At 37.8% G+C, this 22,996-nt stretch overlaps 1 protein-coding gene across 8 annotated transcripts in view; it reads right to left on the bottom strand.

The window, feature by feature from the left end:
- Positions 1 to 22,996, bottom strand: part of HELZ (helicase with zinc finger) — an 86,661-nt gene that overhangs the window by 39,371 nt on the left and 24,294 nt on the right. For 5 of the 8 annotated variants that reach the window (XM_086857502.1, XM_086857505.1, XM_086857507.1 and 2 more), the window contains 11 exons: positions 22,466 to 22,522; positions 21,599 to 21,647; positions 21,101 to 21,176; positions 18,148 to 18,346; positions 17,008 to 17,115; positions 16,406 to 16,703; positions 12,996 to 13,263; positions 8,133 to 8,466; positions 4,262 to 4,392; positions 1,795 to 1,974; positions 1,180 to 1,281 (listed from right to left, as the gene is read on the bottom strand). In XM_086857502.1, the coding sequence (XP_086713628.1) occupies positions 1,180 to 1,281; positions 1,795 to 1,974; positions 4,262 to 4,392; positions 8,133 to 8,466; positions 12,996 to 13,263; positions 16,406 to 16,703; positions 17,008 to 17,115; positions 18,148 to 18,346; positions 21,101 to 21,176; positions 21,599 to 21,647; positions 22,466 to 22,522 (1,802 nt within the window). Of the gene's footprint in view, positions 1 to 1,179; positions 1,285 to 1,794; positions 1,975 to 4,261; positions 4,393 to 8,132; positions 8,467 to 12,995; positions 13,264 to 16,405; positions 16,704 to 17,007; positions 17,116 to 18,147; positions 18,347 to 21,100; positions 21,177 to 21,598; positions 21,648 to 22,465; positions 22,523 to 22,996 lie in introns of all 8 variants that reach the window. The other 3 variants (XM_086857501.1, XM_086857503.1, XM_086857504.1) reach the window with 1 other exon arrangement.

Below are 22,996 nucleotides of genomic sequence, written 5' to 3'. Positions count from 1 at the left end.
AGACTGGACAACACAGTTGAAAACTAGGCAGCAAAAAGCTGGCAGCAATAAAACTGTATTTAACAGTTTTAATATTTGAAGTGTTAAATCACACTTCAATATTCCCAAAAGGGTGGATTACACACATTTTTTTGCCTTCAGAAAATTAAGAACTCCATAATGTTTTTCATCCCAAAGTGCTTTACAAATCACCTGAAGACAATCTATGTTAAAACACAACCAGATCAAAGATGTATTTTAAAAAATAACACTGCCCTCTTTCCCTTGGCCAGACCCTCAGTGTCTGTAAAATGTCACATGGCAACCAAAGCCAACAGACCTAAGAGAATTTACACCTGTTGCAAACGTAGCCCTTTCACATAACTTCACTGGCTTTACTGACATTGCATAAAATATAAGTCCAGGATGGCTTTTAATAGCTAGCAAGTAAACACAAAGTCATTTTCTTAGTAATATTATAAATTCACCCACTGGCATTGAGAAAATGACGCCCATAATTTAAACTCTATATATACACCAAGTTAGCAGTATGAAGTATACATTGTGATTACTGGGCAAAATGTTCCCAGGAGCAGATTCATGACCATAAATAAATCCTCCTTAACTATTTCCATGCAAGTTTGCCCTCCTTGCTCTTCAGATTCTGCTTTTTTTTTTCCCCTAAACCAATTTCCCCAAAACACCCATGGTAAGTACATCTCAACACATAAACAATCACTTCACACTGATTTATCAGAAGAAGACAAACTAATTTTACATGATTCTCTAAGTAAGTAGCTCCTGTGATACCAAAATGTTTCTTCAAGAAGACAGGTGGGGAGCCCCAGTTTCCAAATTAGCCTTGTAATTGTGAGTCAAATTTTTCAGAAATCAAAATACAATTAAAGTCCATTTTATTTTATCATAGTAGCTTTTAGAGGAGCATATCAAAAGCTTGCTCATTAGGAAAGACACATTTATCAACAGAATAATAAAAGCTTAAAAAAGGATGTCTATTTTTATTTAACAAATGACCAAAAATTATGTTACAACATTTCAGGTTCCTTTTAGGCTGTTTTTAAAAGCACTGCTGCTAATGCCAATACACTTTTATGTCTTAAAAGTTCTTTAACCTTTTTAATAGACACCTTTTCTTAAGAATAATATTTTATAGATACATAATAAGCCTTAAAAAAATACCTGAGAGGTCTTGCCTGGGGATTGCCTGCTTCTACATATGGATGTAAATAATCCTTTATGTAGAGATCAGCAGCACTATTAGAATGGGTGCAAATGAGAATCCTGCTGGAATAAATGGATGCAAATAAAAAAGCAATGAAGAAACAGAAAACAAGTCAAAGCAGTAGAATACAAAAAAAAGGAAACAGTGGCCATCTTCCTGCACATTCCTCTTCATGGAACTACTCACTGACCTACTGCACTTCCCATGATTCAGCCCTCAGCTCAAGCCCTTCAGTTATCAAACAGTTTTTCAATAATCATTTTGCAATTATTAATCTAGACTTGATTTTAAAGACCAACTTTTGTTATCTACCATTCTGCAAAACTTCCCATGCTGAGCAAATCACAGCCATTCTACATAAATTCCATTTTAATTAGTTTTGTTCTAAATGGCAAATACAGGCCAAGATTATAAAATTACTTTATCATCCCAAACGATGATGGATGGCTTGGGTTTTTTGGTTTCTAAGCTGGGTGGAAACTCTGTATTTCTATCTTTGACTTGAATTTCAGCAAAAAATCACATCCTCCCTGCTAGTGGGGTGCTGCTGTGTGTTCAGTGCCCCCTCTCACCTGGTGTCCTGCTGCTGGAGGATGTGCTTGACTGCCTGAGCCAGAGTGAAGGTTTTTCCTGTCCCATAGGGACCGATGATAAGAACAGGAGGCAGTTGTATGGAGAGTGGGGTGGTGATAGCCAGAACAGCCTCTTTCTGCTTCGCGTTCAGCCGAGGGTCCAACTGCTCATCCCATTGTCTGGGAAAAGGAGGCCACAGAGGTTACAAACAGGAGCCCTCACAATCCACTGCCAGGCAGAAATTAAATCAGGGATGATTTCAAAGGTGTTAAAGGAACTGAAGAGCCTTTACAGAGCTGCTGTATGGACTGTGTCACATGAAACAAATCAACAAATCTAGCAAAACAATCACATGCTTTAATCCTAAAAATTTGCTATTTGCAATAAATCACTTGGGGGAGTGGTTTCAACTTATTCTCAAGTTACATCATCCCACTTCACAAGAGTTAACCTGCAGAGCACACATTTTAGAAGAAGGACATACTGCACCATTCCCTGATAACAAAGGTAGGTAAACATATAATGATTTTTGTACTCTTATCATTCAAATAATAGTTTCATTAGTTATGTTTTTTCCCTGCAGCATTTACACTGTCAAGTTTAAAAGTAAGCAGTTACACAACCCCAGGGCTTGGCAGAAGTTATCTAGAATCAAATTTTAAAACTACTGGCTACCAATTAACTACAAACTTCTTTTTTTTTTTTAAGATGATCAGGGCACATACCTCTAATGGGAAAGCAGTCTAAAAAAAAGGATTTTTGTTGTAAGCAGCCAGTGATGCCAGCACTGGGAAGAAGATGCTTTCAAAAAATTCCAGCAAGCATAAGAAGTTGAAGATTTCTAGACAGAGTTTTTAATATTCCCACTGACAGATTTAAAAGTAGACGTGCATAGTAAAAAACACCTGTCACTGCTGCACATATGGCCATACTTTAGTAATGTGATCTGCTTTGGTACAAGCACCACACTTCTTACAGACTGGGAAAGTTCCTGTTCAGAAGTAGTTAGCAACAGGGAGCAAGATCAAGAGGGAATTGACTGAATTTTAACTTTTAAGATGACTATGAACAACAAGCTGGCAAGAGACTAAGAAATACAGGAAAGGAACAGGGACATAAAACAGAAACAGAAGAAAAACAAGAAAGTTTGGAGTTAATTTGATTCTTAAGGAAGGACAAATCAAGCTACCAGATGGAACTGACTTAAACTGAACTATAGTCATTGTCTTTTATTTATGTAATCAAAAAATACAAAACATTATACCAACATATCAGCTACAACTGGTATGTACAAGGAAGATAAAAGTTCTATTCTATTTGACTTGCCTCCTTTTTATTGAAATCACTGCTTACTTCCAAACTATGCTTAAACACTATTTCCTTGTAAGAATCACTCAAAACCTAATTAAGTCACTGAACAGATTGTCACTGACCTCTATTAGCTTTGCAGTAGCTCTAAACAGAACTTATTCCCTTCTTCCTCTCAGTACTGTCAAAGCTCTGATGCACACAGTGATCATCCAACCCAAAACACTGATCCCACCCTTGTACTGGATTTGTTCTTACACTTCCAGAAACAAACTACAATTTTTTCCAGTGTTTTTTTGTGTTACAGTACCTCACTGTCTCAGCTTTCTGACAGATTGTTTTCCTTTTAATGCCTGGGCTATCTCTGGATTTGTCCTGCACCACAATCACACTCCTAATTCTCACCTTCAAGGCCTCACACAACTCCTCCCAAGCTGTACAGACTATCAATTCCACATTCCTCTCATCTCCCTGGTCTCCAAGCACAGAAAGCTCATGCCTCTTTTATCAAGAGCAAGAATACTGACCATATTCCTTGAGCCACACAGCCTCACATTCCTCCTCCCTAAGCTTCCTCTTCCAGACAAACTATTTTCACTACATCATTTCTTTAGAAGTATTTATATAACACAGGGGTTTATAATTGCATAAAGGAAGCTGTGAGATATGTATAGAAAGAATCTCTGGGCTGCTTGAAAGAGCAAGGCTGGTCCTATAAGACTCACTGCCACACCTTCCATAACCACACCCTCTGGGATATATCCAAGAACAATTATTAATGGATCAGCCCTTACAAACAGGACTCTGCACACTTGGGACCCTGCACAAACCTCTTGGAACTGGCACTGACATTCCTATAAAGTACAATGTTTCCAGATGAGGACGGCAGCATAGAAATTAGCAGCAGGTTTGTTTTCTGCAGCCACAGTAGAACTGTGATGCCTCCAAACCCCCAGGGAAGCCCCACTCAGTGGGTTCTAGCCCTGGGAGGATCATTGCTCTTGTTTTATTTAGCACAGTTTCACTCCCTCCTCTGAACGCCTCAGCACTAATGAGGAGCATGGCTTGCTTCCTGTTTGAGGACAGATTTCAGCCATCTGCTGTGAGAAATTCAGCGCTGCATTCCCCCCCAACTTTGATTTTAAAGTGTTCATGTACCTGTTGGGACTCCAGGGTATGGTGGGAGTCATGCTGACATCTGGAAACAAAATGCTGTTGTCCTTAATCCTGTCCAAGGCATAATGCATTTCACAGAGGGGTAAGCGGTTCAACTGGAACTGAAGTTCAACCTGCACAACAAACCAGTGAAGAAACAGAGAGGTGAACAAAAAGGATTCGTTTAGAAAATGCTCATTAGACTTTCCTGTACGTGATACATTTTTATCTTCCTGCACTCCTCTGGCTCTCAGAAGGAAACAGCAAACAGCATTCAATCCAAATGTGACAAAACTGTTTATCTGTGATAAAACTAACTTGCTTTTTTTTTGCTCTTGTTTTGAATCAAAGATAAATAAAGCATTTTCTCTAATTTGATTTTGTTGCTTGACTTTTAAGATTAGATTCCACTGTACTTTCAGAAAAAAAATAAAGGGGAAGCATTCTTGGAAATTTTTGGGGTTTTTAATACAAAAAACACTCCTGGAAAATATTATTGTCCTAATACATTGTTTTTACAAATGTCAGCTTCCATCTGTTATTGTAAGAACAACCTCAAAAAAATGTCAGGCCAGAAATTTTACCAGATCAACAGATGACATAAATCAACAAAGGTAAACCCCAAACATTATTTCTAGTCAAATACATTGGAACGGCATAACTTTTCAGTTTTATTAGGACTGCCCAAAAGTTAATTTCTAACAATTAGCTGTTCACCAATACATTGTTTTTGTTCTCTCAATTACAGGTGTTTCAATGCTAGTAAATAAAAGATATTGCCAACATAAATTCTGGTACAAAGCCAGAAACATCACGCAGAGCACTTAACAGTCCTGATTCAATTCAGAACAGAACAATGGATAGTGAAAGTAGTTGACACATAAACACACACTGAAAGGGTAAAGAGAAAAGTACATTCTAAATTTGAACAAGAGATAAAAGCAGCTCCTGGGGAAATTACTCATAAAAACAGTTCACTCAGATTATCATTTACACATATTTGAATTTGCAGTAATTAATCTTTCCAGAAACAAATTAATCTGATCAGAGTATTATGCTGAAGAACTCCATGTTCACAACAAAACAGAAGCCTTTCGACAAAATTTGACACAGATCTGCACTAATAAAAACCAGCATAAAAACACCAAAAGCTGCTGAAAAACTTCAAGGGACTAATACACATTTTTAGGTTTATTTCCAAACCACTGCTGTCACTGTATGTTTATATAAAAACTGTGCTACAAATCTAATAAGCATTTTTGATTAAATAGGAGTAAATAAGTTTCTTTCTGAGATTTACAGTGAGTGTGAACATGTTACCAACAGCAGCCACATTACTGCAACCTGTAATAATCACCTGTCGTAATCCTCCTGAGGGAAAAGCACCCCTCATTTACCTGGAAATATCAATTATTTAACAATTTCTCTGGCCATCTGTACCGAGAGATTTCACAACCGCCTGACAGAAGCTGTTTCTTTCCTTCAGGAAAGGAGAGGAGGAGAACCAGAGCAAAGATGAGCTGAATGTGGTCCATCAGCACCATCCCAACTGAAGGTGCAGCCTCCCATGGCATCCCAGAGAAAAGCCATGGAGCTGGCAGCCATTCCAAATGTAACCCCATGCCCACAGCAACAATCTGGTCTGGTAATTTTCTCCTCTAGCTGGTTTAATGTTAGCCCATTCTTACTTAATTACACTTTATCTCATGGGAATTGGTGCTACCAACCAGAAAGTTCAACAAACACAAAGCAATATTAGAATATATTTTTACAATTCTCTTTTTTGACACTTTATATAAAACCTTAAGAAGTCCTTGACAGTTACAAAGGAAGGACAGAAGGAAGGCAAAGTGATCACTTCTCTTTCAAAGCTATATAAACTTCTCTCAGGATCTTTCTCCTACAGAGGAGGAGAATTCCTCACAGAGAAATAATTTATCCTTTTAGATTTAACTACTTGTTGTACCTGACATTCCTTTATCTGCCCACAAAGCCCCTTCCCACCACAGGGATCACTCTGGTGTACCAGTAATGTTTACTACTTGCAGATCATCTCCTTCAAAAGCCTTTGTAAATCAGCATTTTCTTTTTCCTACTCTTATTTCAGTATTACAGTGTTGGTATCATTATGTAGCATGTAAAATCAACACTAGCTTTACTGTAAATAAACAATGTTTGTTTGTATCCCTGCAGAGTGTAGCCATTAACTTTCCATCTCTGGCAGATATAGAGACATTAAATATTCATCTTGACTATCACATTTTACAGCAAGATGTACAACCATAAGTCTGAAGACAAGGGCAGCAACAAATCTGACAGCGTTAAGCATGGAGATCACAAAGGTGTTTGGAACTGCTAAGAAAACTTTTTTTAAATAGGACACAAGAAAATTCAAGAATTCTTTTTCCACCTTGTGCAATTTGTGCCAACCTGCCCCTCAGCCCCATTCTGCACAGCAGGGTTGCACTCCTCAGGAGTGAGGGCACAGCTCATCCTTGCCCTCGAGCTCCTCCCCAAGCTCTGTCCTACCCATCCCTCCCCAGCCACATCCTGCAGATGTTTGGGAAAGATTCACATGGCAATGGTCCCAAACTCGTGGTTTGATCTATCTGGGGAAAATATCTTTGCCCAGACAGACCCAAGGCTGACAAAAGACCACACAACCTAATGTGGGCAATTTAAATGCAGAAAAACTGTGATGCTCATCTGGGTGACACTTTAACAGCCCCTTCTGGGATTCCAAGCAAGGTGCCTGGCATTAAATACCTCCTATTATCTACCTGCATTCACTGCTTTCTTAACAGCTTGTGATTTGTTTTGCTTTTAATGCTACTTGGATGGAATCAAATAGTTCTATTTGTTGTTGCAGAGTACTGAATGAGGCCATCTGGGAAGGAGAGGCATGTAACCTGCTTTAATATACATTCCACAATCAGAAAACAGTGGGAAAGGAAGTTAATCCATTGCCAGGTTCACAAAGCAGGACACAGAGCAGAGGAACCACTCCAAAAATAAAAGAGTGGCAGCAGCCACGGTGCTTTAAAGTTCACTCCACCTTTATGAACGGTTTACCTGATAAAAGCAAAACAAGGAACCACCAAGTAACTGAGGCTAATTGTAAGAGAAAAAGGAATGAAACTACTCAACTTATCCAAAATCCACAGAAATCAAAGCAGTTTTATCAGTGTTTGAGAATCACATAGGGAATATCAACTCTACTGAAGAGAGCAGCAAAACCTCCAGCATCTTTAACAAGAACTGTAAATGTAAATTACAACCTCCTCAGTTCTAAAGTGAAGATTGCTTTCCAAAATTTCAGTTAATATTTATTCATAAAAAAAATCCTCATAATTAAAATTCATTCAAATATAGGTAATGCTTGAAGAATCTGACCACCAATTCAGTGATAAACATATAAAGTACTAAATGATTTTACAAACAACTTTAGGACCCAATTTCTAATGCAGAATACATCTACTGCCTTGGGCCAAGATTTATAAGACACTCAAGGAAAAATGAGCCAGTTCCTGAAGCCTCAGCTCATTTTGCATTCCAGTCAAGTTTCAAATACAATCAATTAGTAAGTTTAATTATTGTTTTAAGAAAACAAACACAAAACCTAGAGCTCAGAACGACATAAGCCTTCCCACACCAATTATCCATGTTAAATTAAGACATTAGGATTCTTGCATATGTTTCCCCAAAACAAAATAAATGGGATGAGATAAACCTTGGGTGAAAATGCATTCATTCCAGGCAATTCCAGTGACTGTAATCTGAGGTTATTTCTGTTTGGTAAGCACATCAATTATGCAGGCAAAGCAAACACAAGGCCAAGAGCTCTGACAGCACAACCACCTCCACCCAGACCTACCTGCATTTCACAATCTGCCCGAAGATTCAGCTCCTCGCAGCACTCCCTGGATACCCTCAAGAAGATATAATCCTTTGTCTTCTCCTCAATAGCTGCTTCATAAACCTTCTCTTTGGTTCCTTGGGTCTGTGCTGACTTTTCTTTAGTGACAGGCAATAAATAAACAGCATTGACTTTGGTCATCACCAGCCGTCCAGCCAAAGTGTCTTCAGAAAGCGTCTCAGTGAGCTTAAAGCGGCCAAAAAGTTGTCCATTTTGGGCATATTTTGCACCTCCAGAAACACCAGTGAGCATGAAGCTTGCTACAATCTGCAATTGCACTTTTATGTTGAACCTGAGCGAGAAAACATTGAGTCAGTGCACAAAAATGCTCACAGATTCTGAAATCAGAGGTGTTCAGAGTGAAGATTCACTTCATTAATTAAATTTTAAGTATGAACAAGTACAGTCAAACTGGCCCTTTGTAAATATGCAAATAGCAATTATCCACACTTCTTCCTTTTGACTGTAGCCTATAAAGTATACATTTTAAAGAATCAACACCTATGAAATTTTAAAAAAAGAAAACTCACAAGGGAGAAACAAATACTAGATACTAATAAAAGTTCAGAGTGAATGAATCACATGTCCTAAAGCAGCAAAAATATGTATCTAAATAGTCTGTATTCTTATGGTGGGTATGCAAGGGGAGACAAGCAGGGAAATAACAGAGCAAGATTCATATTTATCCCATCTGTCTCTTCCAGGCTGCACACCAAAGAGAGCAATCTCCATCTTACAAATGGCCTTATACCTATAATTCAGAGGGATTGATTAAAATGCATTGAAACAAATCAGATTATAGGCATTAAAATGATGTAATTTTATTTGAAATGAGAGGATGGCATCACAGACTCAGCCCTATAAACCATCTATCCACAGAATTCCTATTAGCAGCAGCTTCCTCCTGTAATCAGAGATGGAACAAATTCATCCTTTGCAGTTATCATTTTCCAGAAGTCACATGCACAAAACATTAAAGTGACTTATTAGCACGCTTTATTGACCTCTCACCAATAAAAAGTAATCTCTTCCTAGTGTATTGGGGTTTTTAAAACACATTGCTTCAACCTGGTTTTAAAAATAACAAAGGGGGAAAAAAGTCTGACAACAGAGTAACAATATTCAGTTACTTTCTCATCCACAGCTTTTTCCTAAATTTGCAACAAATTACAGAAAAAAAGTAAAACCCATTCATAAATGAAATAAAACCTCTTTGAAAAATACATTCTTTTCTTATAATACTTTTCATATTCAAACTGGTTTTATTTGGTCTGTTTTTCTTATAATTTGTATTTTAACCTAATAAAGTGGTAATTGCTCATTTAAGCCCTGCAGTATCAATAATCATACTATATAATAATATATATAATAATCAACAATAAAACCCAACATTTTAGCTTGGTAATTAAACATCTACCAAACCAATCAAATATATTTTTTCAGACCTGGCAAATCAAGAATCTTGCACAAAAACTGCAAGTTTGCCCCCATGTGGTAACAGCTGCTTTTTCACAGAGCATGGGCATTGTCAGATCTGAATTTCCCAGTTCTCCAAAAGCAAGGGAAGTTTTCTTACCTAACAAGGATCTGCTTGGTTATCACTGACCACAAAGGTTACTGCACAAGCTACAGTGAAAGCATTCACCCAATCCCTCCCTTTCCACATCACACTTCAATAAAAACCCCATAACAAAAACCCCATAACAAAAACCCAAGCCTTCTTCTATTGAAGTGCTGCACTATTCCAAAGGAGCTATCAGTAAGTCAGCAACATCTGTAACAGTTCATATCTCCTTGTTAAAACACTATATAAAACATTTAACTGAGTAACAAGGGCTGGGAATTCTTACTGAGATACAATAATTTGCTACTGTGAATTTATTTTATTGAAACTTCCCTAAAGTTGATCCCTATGCTGCTGAATATGTATCAGCTGAAATTCAGATTTATAAAAACATGCTGCAAAACAGTTTTATTGCATTTCTGAGACAAGGCAGAGGTTAGTGTTTTCATAAATGACTGAATTGCATCTGCTGTGCGAATCTCAAGTTTAGATTACCAAGCAATTTCCATTGAGCAAGCTGACACCTTCTGGCAAGCTACAAAACTACAAAATCCTCTCAGGATTTGATTTTTAAAAAATCAGAAGTTGCTTCTTTCATCCATTTCTCACCCTTGCTTTGCAGGGTTAGACAAAATAAGGTTTTCAGTAAGTTTTAAAAAAAAAACTTTTATTTCTTCCTAAGCCCTGCAAATGCCAGCCTATCTGCAGTGTTCATGAAGCAGCTACAAGAAAACCTGTTGTTCATATTTAAAATCACAGAATAATTATGAAGAATGACTTCATAAATCATTAATCATCCTGTACCAATGCAAACAATAAATTCCCCAAAGGCAAACAAACCCATTCTGGCCAAAGCCCCAGGTGCCACTTTGCAAAAGCACATTCAGCACATTTGCTGTGACACTGACACCTGCAGGGTTCAGGGTGTGCTGTGGGACACCTGCCTGGGGAGTGATCAATGGAACACACAGTAATGACAAAAGCAAATTTATTTTCCATCAGAGCCAGTACTTGATGTGTTGAAGCCTTGAGGATAAATCTGCTCTGTATTTCTGGGAGCATGGAAGGAACTGTCTGTCACCTCACACCCTTTAATGCTCATACAAGAAAATGTTCTAGTCACTCTAACAAGTCTATATTGCTTTTCTCTTCAGTGTGTAAGATAGAAAGGAAGAGTTTTAAAACCATGAAAGGATATTTACACTTTTCAAAACCCAACTACTATCAAGATTGGAACATTGCTTTACTTTTCCTCAAAAACAGTGTATTTGCACTTGGAAATTTGACAGCAGTGACCCCCTTATTATTCTGTGATACTCATGTGGAGTAACTTGTATCAATGCCTCTTGAAATATTAAAATAAACACAATTTAGAAGTAAAGTTCTTTGAGACTGTCCAGAACTCCCTTATAACTGAGTTTAAGGTATGTTCAAGGCACTGCAACTTTCACCCAGTGCTGTCCAGTTCCACTCAGGTGATTCCATATAAAGTTTGAAGTGCTTTCCTAGAATGTGAGAAACCATCAACATCCCCAAAACCTCCCTTGGATCTGGACTGCAGCCACTCGTGTTACTCCAGTGCTGTCAGACCACGCTGCCAATCCTACTACTTCTACATTGTACATTCACAAAGCCTTCAAAGCGCAACAGCTCATCAACACTGTCACTGTGGCACCACTTCAGAGGTGTTACAACCCACTTGCATCTGGATTTCTCAGCCCATTTCCAGGCTTGCAACCCTGACACTCTGCTAGAGAATACCAAGTGTGTGATCTTAGCCACAGAGGAGTGGAAATGTCTGATGGTTTGAGCCTTGTTGCAATAAAGTGGGTCAGCTACAAGATCAAAAGAATATTTGTCATCAACACTATCAAAACAGAAGATTTCAAGAACATTATTAACACTTACTTATAACTTATCAAGCAATAAATTGCTGCTGCATCAAACAGTCCAAAGGGGAAGCACTGCATACAAGACACATTTATTTTTCTTTCAGTTCTCCAGGTTTACTGCTCTTTGGTTTCCTATGAGGCATGAGAGTGCAACTCCCAAGGTGAAAATTCTGTCAGTAGAAATACTGCTCATGTTTTAATGGTATTTCATAATATTTACTTTAACTCCACTTTTATTTCAAAAGGCCTTAGAGGAGTCAACCTGTTTATAAATATGTATGATGGAGAATATTTCTGTAAGCTGGAAACAGTGTTCAACCATGAATCCTCCATGTGTTAAGACTTCAGCTCAAGAGCAGAGTGCAGAAGTGATAAAAGATAAGAAACAGCTCAAATACTGTCCTTCAGCTGAGATTTAAAAAGAAATTGAATGATTTTCTGCTTTAAAAGCAATGGCAATACAATTACTCATAGTATTTTCTTCCTCAGTTCTAGAGGGTTGGTTCAACTCAATCTCAGTAGCTCCAGGAATGGTTCTTCATCTTAAAAAAGACTTCCTGATTTGGAACTTCAAGTAATTGATAAAACTACATTTGCTACCAAATTAAGCCAAAATGATGTTCTATCTTTTAGACTTTCCATTCTGAGTTGTGACAAAATTCTAAAACTCTTTAGTACCTCTACATGAATGCAGGGAAAATTTTTGACCACAAATATTAAACTACAGAAAAGAAGTCCGCATGATGGTCTGTAAGTGTGAATTTCACATCTTCTTCCTAAATTCGTATTTTTCAAGCATCTACATCAGTTGGGTAATTTGTACATAACACCTAAAGACACAACAAACCAAACAATGTATATTATATGCCTTTTATTAGGAACTTTTACTCCTAAAATTATTATATTAACTATAGGTTGAAACTGGGTGTCAACCTATTTAGGAAATAAATAAAATCAGCTGCCACATCATCACAAGATCATCTGATCCACCCACAATTCAACCCTTTTTACAAAGATTTTATATATTCCTTTGCTATAACCTACTTTCACACAGGAATAAAAATGTAACTATTACTAATATATTGTTGTATAGACAGACAAAAAACTAGAAAGAAAAATAATTAACAAAACCACGTCCAACAGCTGCTTAGTGCCTGCAACTGACTGATACACACAGCTTGTTTTCAATGAATAAGCAGGAATTTATATTTAAGTGCTAGTGACCTTTACCAAACATTACTATCCCCAGACTGGTTCAGTTCAAAGAAACAGGAAATCTCAGTATGTTAAAAGAGCAGGTAGCTTTAATGAAAAAAGCTGTCAGCCTGGTTTTAATAGGAATATTTTTATAAAGGAATCACTTACTTGCTGACTTCCTTATACTGTGCTATTTCCTCAATATAAAGGAGGTCGTGGAGCCGTGACTGATAGTTGGTCTTGGTCAATGATTTGTCCAGGACAGATTGTGTGAATAGCTGGTCAGCAGACAGAGGGATTTGGTATCTGGTGAGAAGGCTCTTCTCCAATTCAGTAGTTTCGTTAGGCTCAAACTCGACAATAGTCTTGGATGTGGAATCCCAGCGCTTGGCTGTGGTCAGGAGCTGTTGCCGCGCGTGCATCAGGTATTCAAGGTCTGCATGGACACACACAGCAGGGAAGGTGAGCTTTGTTTTTACAAACCCCAGCTGGATTGTTTTTATTTCCAAAAAAAAAAAAACAATTAAACAAAACCCACTAGTAAAGCCAATCCCCCCCAGAGATACCCACACATAAGCAGAGTCTCCTCCGCCCAGTTCACTGCTGGTATTTACTATCCCTACTTTTCAGGTGTGCACAGAGAGCAAACAGGCTCTCCAAGAGTATCAGCAAATAAGACATTCTATAGATAGCAATTAGAATTAATAAAGACAAAAACATCACTTTTATTTAAATAATCACCAACAGCTTTGAAGAACTTGGCACTGCAATACGCTGTAAAACCCAACTTTGACATCCCCTCATTTCAAAAATATTAAATAGTGAGGAACCCCACAATGTACATTATAAAATTTAGAAGGTCATAAAAACAAGTTGAAAAATCAGCTGGTAAGGAATCAGCACAATTGCAATACTGTGAAAGCCTTTTAAAAAGTTCTAGGGCCCCCTAATCTGGGTGTGGTGCAGAGAGTTACATAAAGTAGCTAAGGCTACTTCCCTAAGCAAAACCTGGGAAATTCAACCTAATGTGATATAAAATTAGAAAATTCAGAGGAAATTAGTTTTTCAGCATGCCCTGATTTCAGGGACCACATAGCTTAGATGAGAACAGAAGACCATGCACTTGTCTACAGCCACCCAGAACAGATCCATTAATACCACAAAACCACTATGACAACAGTGAATCAGTTAAATTGCAGAGCTGAAAATATTTGGCATTTAGAGTCAAGCTATGCTATCTTAATGTATAATATCTGAGTTAAGATTTAACATAGGTATCCAGGATATCACACCAACGCTGAAAATGTGCAAAAAAGACATTTTCAAATTCAAATTAAATGCTTAACATCATCTTGACTGTCTTTAGTCTAAATAAGAAAAAAACCCAGCATTTCAGCAAAAGTAATCTCCGTTCAGCTTGACTGTGACTACAGGAACATGGCTTATCTTACTCACTGATCTCATGTGTTCACTAAGAAGATGCATTTAAATATATCCCTCAAGCCTGAACCATACCAGTAGCTACAGTTGTACGGCAAGAAAAAGTCCAAGTCTGTGTGGTTTGTGTGTCTGAAATAACATCACCATAAATGAAGCTTTCTCTGCTACAAATCAAACCTCAGATCCCAAAAGCTCAGTAATTATGCTGGGACTGACTCCTTGCTCACTGGAACAACAACCATTTAATTCCCAGCACTGGAGAGGCTTTCCCTGGAAGCCTGACATAAACAGTTCCTAGCACAGATTGCACACACAGTAACACTTTCTTAAAGATCAATTAGTACATAATCAGTGCACAAAAAACTTCCTACAGCCCCCTTTTTCTGTTGTAAATAAAGATTTCAAAATGCAGAATGAAGGCTCCTCTATTAAAATATTTTCATGTTGACCTTTCATTCCTGCCTGAACATCTCGACAGGGCCCTGAATTACATGTAAACATAGAGATCTTGGGCATCTTTCTGTTAGAAAAGCATTTCCACAAGATCTCAATTCATATATACCAGAAAGTAAAAATTACAGAATTGGACACAGATCTGATGTAGTTATCCCTTTCCCTTGTCTATTACACACCCTCTCAGATGACACAGCAAAAAGCCCAGGATTCTATAGTCACAATTATCTAAAAAGCTCTTAACACTCTTTCCTTTTGAAGTAAGTACTAGTGATGACCTGCCTGAAGACCTGAGTGTCCCTGTGCACACAGACAGGCAAGATGTGAAGGAAACACCTGATGCTGGGGGCTGCTACCTCCAGCTCATCCATCACCTTCAAGTGCAGTTGAACTGGCTGTTCCTGGGATCCCTGTGCTTAGGACTTGGTTTAAACCCCCAGAGCACAGATTGGTTTGACAGGAACTCTGACTCTGCGAGTAACTCATGGCTTGGTTCCCTACAAGGCAAGGACTGCACAGGCCCAGTGGTTTAGGAAATCTGTGATTACCCCCATGGTCCTTGGAGATCATGGAACAGCACCCACTCCCTGGCAGTGCCACACCCTCTGCCCCCAGGGATGCTACAAGCACTTGAGGTCATCTCCAAAGAACATGATCTTTGGTAATTGCTATTTACAGCTTTGTTCCGTGAATGCTGCAGATCTGTTATATGGAAATAAAGGCCAGGAATAGAGAACTGCTATTTTCTCAGCTTCATCTTTTTTCCTTCTTTTTCCTTTTTCTTCTTCTTCCTGCTTAAATCCCAGGGCTACAATTCTGTTTTGCTGGTGTTTTTATCTCTCAAATTTTCATTAAAAATTAAGATCCTGTATCCCACCCAATGGCTTACTGCCAAGTGACATAGTGACCTATATTTAGCTCTCTTACACCATAAATAAAAGTGCTTCCTTCTTTTTTTTTTATTTTGCACCTTTTCGGACATCTCTTCTTTTTCTGACATTTTTCTCACACTGGCATTATTTCAGGTCTGAATTGAAAGACATAGATCAGTTTAAGAAACAGATTAAACACAGTAACTTGTAGCTCAATTTTTTACTTGAAGACACAAACGTAGTTACACTTTCTTTACATTTTCAAAATTCATGTCAGGAGCAAATTATTGAGTTACAAGCCTATACTCAGCCTCTTGCCTCTGACAATCCTAGTCTGGTATTGAAAGAGAAAGAAAAAATACAAACCAACTTCTCATATAATGTTTTAATTATTGGGTTTATTACCCCATGTATTCTTATACACAAACACTCCATTTCTCTAACGACCTTTTCTGACATATTTAATGTCTTCATCAATATAAGAATGTTTATAAAAACATAAATATGTTTTTATAAAGGCAGAATTTCCAGTGCTGCACCCAGACACACACCAAACCAGAAATTCCCAGCATTTTAATCATACTTAGGAGCCATATCCTAACACAGAGTAAGTCATATTCCATTTATCTGCCTGATTTACACCCTCCAAAGCTTTTGCCCAGTATTTCTGTTTGTATCTATGAAGAACATAACATACAGTACTAAACATTTCTGAGCAGTTGACAGAGATGCTCTTCTGCCCAAAACTGAAAAGGAAAGAGATGGCATGAAAGATCTCCACTATACAAAAAAATAGAAGTTTTAGTACATTACCTTCAGTTGAAGCAGCATCAATCATCACTCGTTGCATGAGGACTGGTTCTAATCCAAAGTCAAACACCACAGTTTGGCGAAAAGTCCCAAAGATTTCTGTGTTGAAGGCTATACTGACTTTGTATATATAGTGATCTATTCCATTCTGGACCATCTTTCCTCCTATCCATTCCTGACAGTTCTCTGGAACTTCTTGTGATACCTGGGTAGTGCTGTCTCCAGCAGATATTGCAACGATACTAAAGTGTGGTCGATGGGCATCATAAAGCAATGCCACTCGATACAGCATTCTTGCAGGCTGGAAAAGAAATGCAAAGGTTGAAATACTGAAATTACTCTGAAAATATCTTCATTTGCAATCAGATAAAGAGGGTTAATAAGAACTATGAGTTTCTCAGAGCAGGTACAGGTCCTGCCTGATTTCCAGAAATTGGGCAGTTGACAAATAATCACCAGAGCTGCTGGGGAAAAAAGAGAGAGAAGGTTTGGTGCTAGGAAATTTCTCCATTTTAAGCATGATGCAACTGAAATCTCAATTGCAAAAGGTTATGGCTTGCATTCTAGCTATTACTGACTCACTTTTAAAAAATAAGTAGTCCTACCTTACATGTGAGAGCAAATGTCCATGTCTGGTGAGACTTTTTGGTGGTGACAGTTACCGAGAGCTCAGGATTATGTTCTACTCTCACTCCTTCTACACATTCACTAAGCTAGATTAAAAGAAAAGGAAGGTAACATTAAACTTCTACAGGCAGTACCAAAACACAAACATTCAGGAAAAGGTAGCATTTTGTCTAATAGAAAGAGGAAAGAATGGTTTCCCAGACTGTGCAGGATTGATGCAAGTCTCACTCAGGAATTAATGTAAAGATGTGCTAATGCAGAGAGACAAGCAAGTTAAATCTACCAGATCACACTGTGTAAGTGAATAGAACCATTTAAGACAATTAAAAACAAGTCTTGATTTTCAATATACAACTTAATTGTAAATGTTTAAAGTAGAACAGAACTTCATTTGGAAAAAAGGATCTATGATACCATGAGGCCCAGAAGACCCCAGATCTCACTGACATCAACAAGACTATTGAGACAACAGGAAATGAGAATCAGGCTTTCTACTCATCAATGCATTTTGCATAATGTCCACTTTAACAAGATTTTAATCAACAATAGATGAACCAAAAACTCCTTTGGGTCCTTTGGGTGGTAAATAGAGCTGAGACAAAAAATGTTCTTTCTAATTCCAAAGAGCTGCTAACTTTGATCATATCCGTATCCCACACTCCTTGGTACTCAAACACTTTTGAGTATTTGGGGGATTGGCTGCTCTTCATACCAGCGCCTGCAGCTGCAGGCAGAGAAAAGGAGTCACACACAAGTAAAAGTATTCCCCAGTAAGCTGTGAAACCTTTACCATTTATTCTCCAGCTTAAGAAGTTCCTGCCATCTGGTCAGGGAACTGGAACAATACCATGGAACTTGCCTGACCCATCCTACGCTGGGAATAGTGAATATGCAAAATGAACAAGCTGTGATTAACCCACAAACCAGCCTAAGTCTCTTTGCAAGAAGACCTAGGGCAGGATGGAAAGGGGAGCAAATTGCTTGGACAATTTCTTGTCTTGATTCAAGACAAGATTCAAGAATTCTCTTGATTCAACTAGCTCTGATAGTCAGGGCCAAAACCTGGCTCATGTTAGTTTTAAACATGAGCACACAGAGAAGCAGGATATTTTCCTTACCACTTTCTCAGGAGATAATGAATTCATCCATTTCTCTATCAGGGTTTCCATGTAACTGCCTGAGCACTGTTTGTTTTCCTTCTGCTGTTTCAATCGGATCAAGCGGGAAGCGTATCGTTTCTGCCATTCTGTCAGCTCTTCCTGGGAATGTGCTGAAGTACATTGGGCACCATACCTGCAGATCCCTTGCTCTAAAAATCTACATTAAATAAGAAAAAAAGTTACTTTGAACTTGAACTTTTCAACCTCAAATTAAAAATAAGAAAAAAAAGAAAGAATAGAAAAAATAGAAATAATAAATTTATCAAAATTTTACTTGTAAAGCCAGAAGGACATTTGGACATTCTTTAAGTTTCTTTCACAAAACTACAGGCAGTTTAGTCCATGTGAACTAGTTTGGAAATATATATTTTCCTACAGTATTTTCAAAGAGAGACAGCAGCTGCTCTTATTGCAAAGCCCAGAAATGTGTATCATATTTCTTAGGAATACAGGGGATGGAAGTCTTAAGAAACTTCCAGCTTTAAAGAAAACAGAATCAAGTGTTGTACAGCAATTAACACAAGGAGATCACAGAGCATCCCTGAAATGACTAGGCACTGTATTAATATGCACAAAGCCCCCTGTTAATCAAGGGCAAAGGAAAGATGTAGCATAATTTCTTCCAGTGATTACATTATTAGATGATAAATACTCAATCAGCAGCTTTTCCTGGAGCAACAGTGACATCACATGGTCCCTTCTACTAAATACACCTACACAGAAACCTCTAGGAAAAGGTTTTATCCTCTTCTTTGGAAAGGGTGTATTAGTCTAAAAGGATCTACTCTTGCACACACTAAGAATTTCTTAAAGAAATATATTTTCCACTTAATGGCATGTGCTGATGCATCAAATTAATGCTATTCCAAAAGCCTGTATACAATTGAAGCATTCTAGTTCTCAGAATTTACTGCAAGTCTGGGCAAATGCCTGTTTAACTTGGGAATTATTTTTATAATTTAACTTTGTATTAATTAAAAACCACAAGACAGTAGCTGCAGCTCCATCATTTTTCAAAACTGAAGCACTTAAAAAATAGATGACAAAATGAAAATGAAAGAGGGGGAAACGTTTAAGTTCTGAAGCTACCAGGAAGGCATTGGTTATACAGAATAAAATTAGGCCAGGAGACCGTTTTGTTTGTTTGTTTTACAAAACAAAACTATAAAAAGTTGAAAAATGTGATGTTTGAATTTTTTCCACAGTACATGTGTTATATAATGCAATTTAAACAGTGAACTTTGAGCTGTGAGACAAAACCAAGCCACACCTGACTGTGACATGAACACCTTGCAGCACAAGTACCTGCACATCTGGGTCACACTTGCATCAGTAGCTATAATTTGATTTAGCATACACTTTTCCTTTTAGAAATATACTTGAAAGTTAGCATGCCCAAATTGTAAACAAAATAAACATGATATATAACACCATGCAACTAAAGGCCTTCTCAAGGTATGTTTCTTAATATATTTTAAATTAAAATGTTTTTCTTTGCAGTCAATTTCAGTATTCTTACTGTCAATTTTCCGATTCAGCACTGCATTAGAGTGCTAAAGTACAATTATGATTTTCACTTCCTAAAGTAAATGGAGTGCATGCATAAAAAATTGCTGACCTGTTCTTATAACCTACATAGAAGATTTAAAATCAAGTGAGCTTCCTTTTCATTATTTAACAGGAAAGCATATTACTTTAAAATTTCTCAGCATTGTACAGTTTTTCCAAAATCCCATTGTTCATATTTTTAACACTTTTTTTCCCCTCAATTTTAATTTCTTATTTAATATCTCCTGCAATTCCATAGCTTCATTATCTAGAATAAATATGCTACACTCCTACTGCTTTATGGCACACAGGGGAAAAATAAACCAGAGCTTCAAAAATTCATATTCAGTACCTGCAACTGCCTCCTCATAAGGAACTAAAATCTTCAGTCCCTGGACAGAATGGTGCTGTTCACAGGGATTTGCTGAGCAAGGCACATCCTTCTTACTGGAAGGGTTAACAGTGAGCATAAAGCTCATTACAGCTTCAGAGGAAAAATGTTTCAGAGCAATGGTTGGAAACACAGGATAAATGTTACTCAACAAAAGATCACCACAAGCTAAAAATTGTAAATATATGCTTTTTTTAAATTGCTGAATAAGCACCAGACATGATTAAGAGTCAAGAAGAGTTGCCAAGATTTAGCATCTCTAGAAAACCATGCCAAAAGTAGCTCAAAATCAGCAATTCAGTCAAGTCATTTAAAAAGCAGGTCAGAGCTTTTGAAAATAATTTGCATTCGTTACATAAACGGCAGAATCAAGTGCATAATGATGGTTCCTCCCCATATATATTAATACAGTTTTATGTAGAGCAATGACAATTAAAAACACAAAGTACAGGCAATATTGACCAGATGACTGGAAGAGACAAGGAGAAACACCAATACAAGCCATTGGATCTTCTCTGTGTATCTGAGTTTATGCAAAAGGGAAAAGAATGAGATCTGAGGGAAATTCTACTTTTTTTATCTGAAGACAAAGCCCATCTATCAACAAAGTTCATTTATAAGAAGGCAGCACTGTGACCTGACTTCAGTCTGCTTACACTGCTGCCTGGGGAACTTTTCACATCTCTGAAATCATCCAAATTCAAACAGGTAGGGGAGAAAGATGCTGACCTGCCACTAGAAAAATGCCCATCAAACCACTGTATTATGAAAACTGAGTCAGTGATTCCATTCTACAAACTGAAGTGCTGCTGGATAAACTGACCCTTCCAAAAACCTGCGAACAGGTCAACCAACTCTGGTTCTAACAAGCACCTTCACTTTCCTGGCCCCTTAATCATTCTGTCAGCAGACAAATGAAAGAGGAACCATTCAGGTCCCTTGGAGGGGGTTAGGATGAAGGAAAGAGTTTACCTTTTACAGAGGGTGTATTCCTCACTGCTCGTGACGCCCCTGGGAGGGGGGCGGAAGTGCCAACCATCCCGTGACCCTGCCGGGACACAACCGCAGTTATTTCTCAATTCTCCATTTTCCAGTCACACAGCAACTGCTCAGGGATCCACATCCCTAAGCATCAACCCAAGGTGTATCTGAACACAAGCAAAATTACCCCACACCCCCCCCCCCAAACTGATTTACAGTCCATGACAAACTCATTTAGAGCAAAGGTCATGAATGCAAATTTCAAACCATCTGCAGAACAGTGCAGGCTCTGAAACAGCCCCCTGGTCAATAAACAGAAACTTCTGCCTCCAAATTCAGTCAACACTGAGATAATTCCACCTCACTGGGGCTCATTACAACAGTCAAGCCCCTTTCTTGCTTTTTTGCCTGCAATGCAGCACTGAGAATTCAGCAGGCTCCGAGTCTTCTCTCTAGGAAATTATGTAGCTTTAAAATTGAGTTACATACCTTCTTCTAAATCTTCTACATGATATCCTGATGGTACTTTACCAGCTGCCTACAATTATATAAAAAAGCCCACAGTTATAAAGGAACACAAAACAATTTCATCAACAAGAACTGCTGTCAAAATGGGTTTTAGAACAACTATTACAAAAATATCAATCATAAGCTGAAATTACTTCCAGCCACAAACCCTGCTGATAACAGGGATTCTGATAATAACAGGAATTCTGACAGGAACACGGAATCAATTGATTAGAAAAAATTTTTAGAGATTTTTACAAGACCAAATTCCACCCTGCAATCAGCTTAACATGGACTGCAGTGAATTTCTGAAACACCAAAAACTAAACTGCATTAATAAGTCTTTCATCTTTCAATTTACATCAAACATAAAGCTCAAATAAATAAATAAGCATAAGGAAAAAAAAGAGAGGGGATAATTTAATCAGCAGACATGAGAGTTTGACCTTCAGCATAAAAAAAAGAGAAAAAGATGATTGAGAATGTACTTATATTCCTCAAAATTTTCTGAAGTCGTGTTTATTACTTCAGACTAATTTCCAACAGAGAAAAATGCAATGGATAAATAAATAAATAAATACTGCAGATCTAAATGCTTGGAATTCTTTGTACTTGTTACTTCAGGAACCAACATCCTATTATCATCATTATTTTCTCATACATCCTGCAAGACTGTGATGAAAAGTTCCTGAAGAGGTTGGTGGGTAAAGACCAACACACCAGCAGGAACAATAATTTTTGAACCAGTCTGTTCCCGGTGAGCCTGGATCTCCTGGGACACATGGAAAGCAGTCCTGCAGGTGCTTCAGGTACTGCTCATTATTTTCCCAATAATATCCTCATTATTACCTCTGTTTCAGCAAGAAGTGTTTTCAGTCGTGTGAGATCTTTAGTTACCATCCCGTTCTGGGGGCAGAAAGAATATTAATTATTGAACACATAAACCTTCATTATGTGCATTAAACCACAGCAACCAAGTTCATTTTCCCCCTCAACACCAGAAGGAAAAATGAGTTTGACTTACAACACCAATTTTAAATGACACTAAATAAAACTGAGTAAACACTGTGGTGAGGAAGGGAATTCTACACTGGCCAAAACCAGCACTAGACTTACAGCAATTATCGATACAGGACAATTCAGGAAAGCACCATATTAAGAACAACTTGAGGAAAAAAATATACCATGGTTACTGCAACACTTCAGCTCTGAAGAATTAATATAACAATCTTTCACTGCTGTTGCAGTGATGGATTCATTTCTTTTTAAGGATCTACTTTACAGATCGCTAATTTCTGCAGCTCCATAACTCTTCCTGCTCTGATGTAGACTGTAATTTTTGGAGTTTTCCCTCAAAAGCAAAGATTAGCCATGTGACAA

The sequence above is a fragment of the Cyanistes caeruleus genome, chromosome 19 (assembly GCF_971803275.1).
Source record: "Cyanistes caeruleus chromosome 19, bCyaCae1.hap1.1, whole genome shotgun sequence".
In the NCBI taxonomy this organism is placed as follows: Eukaryota; Metazoa; Chordata; class Aves; order Passeriformes; family Paridae; genus Cyanistes; species Cyanistes caeruleus.
The sequence above is the reverse complement of the archived record's forward strand: the minus strand, read 5'-3'. Positions and strand labels throughout refer to the sequence as shown.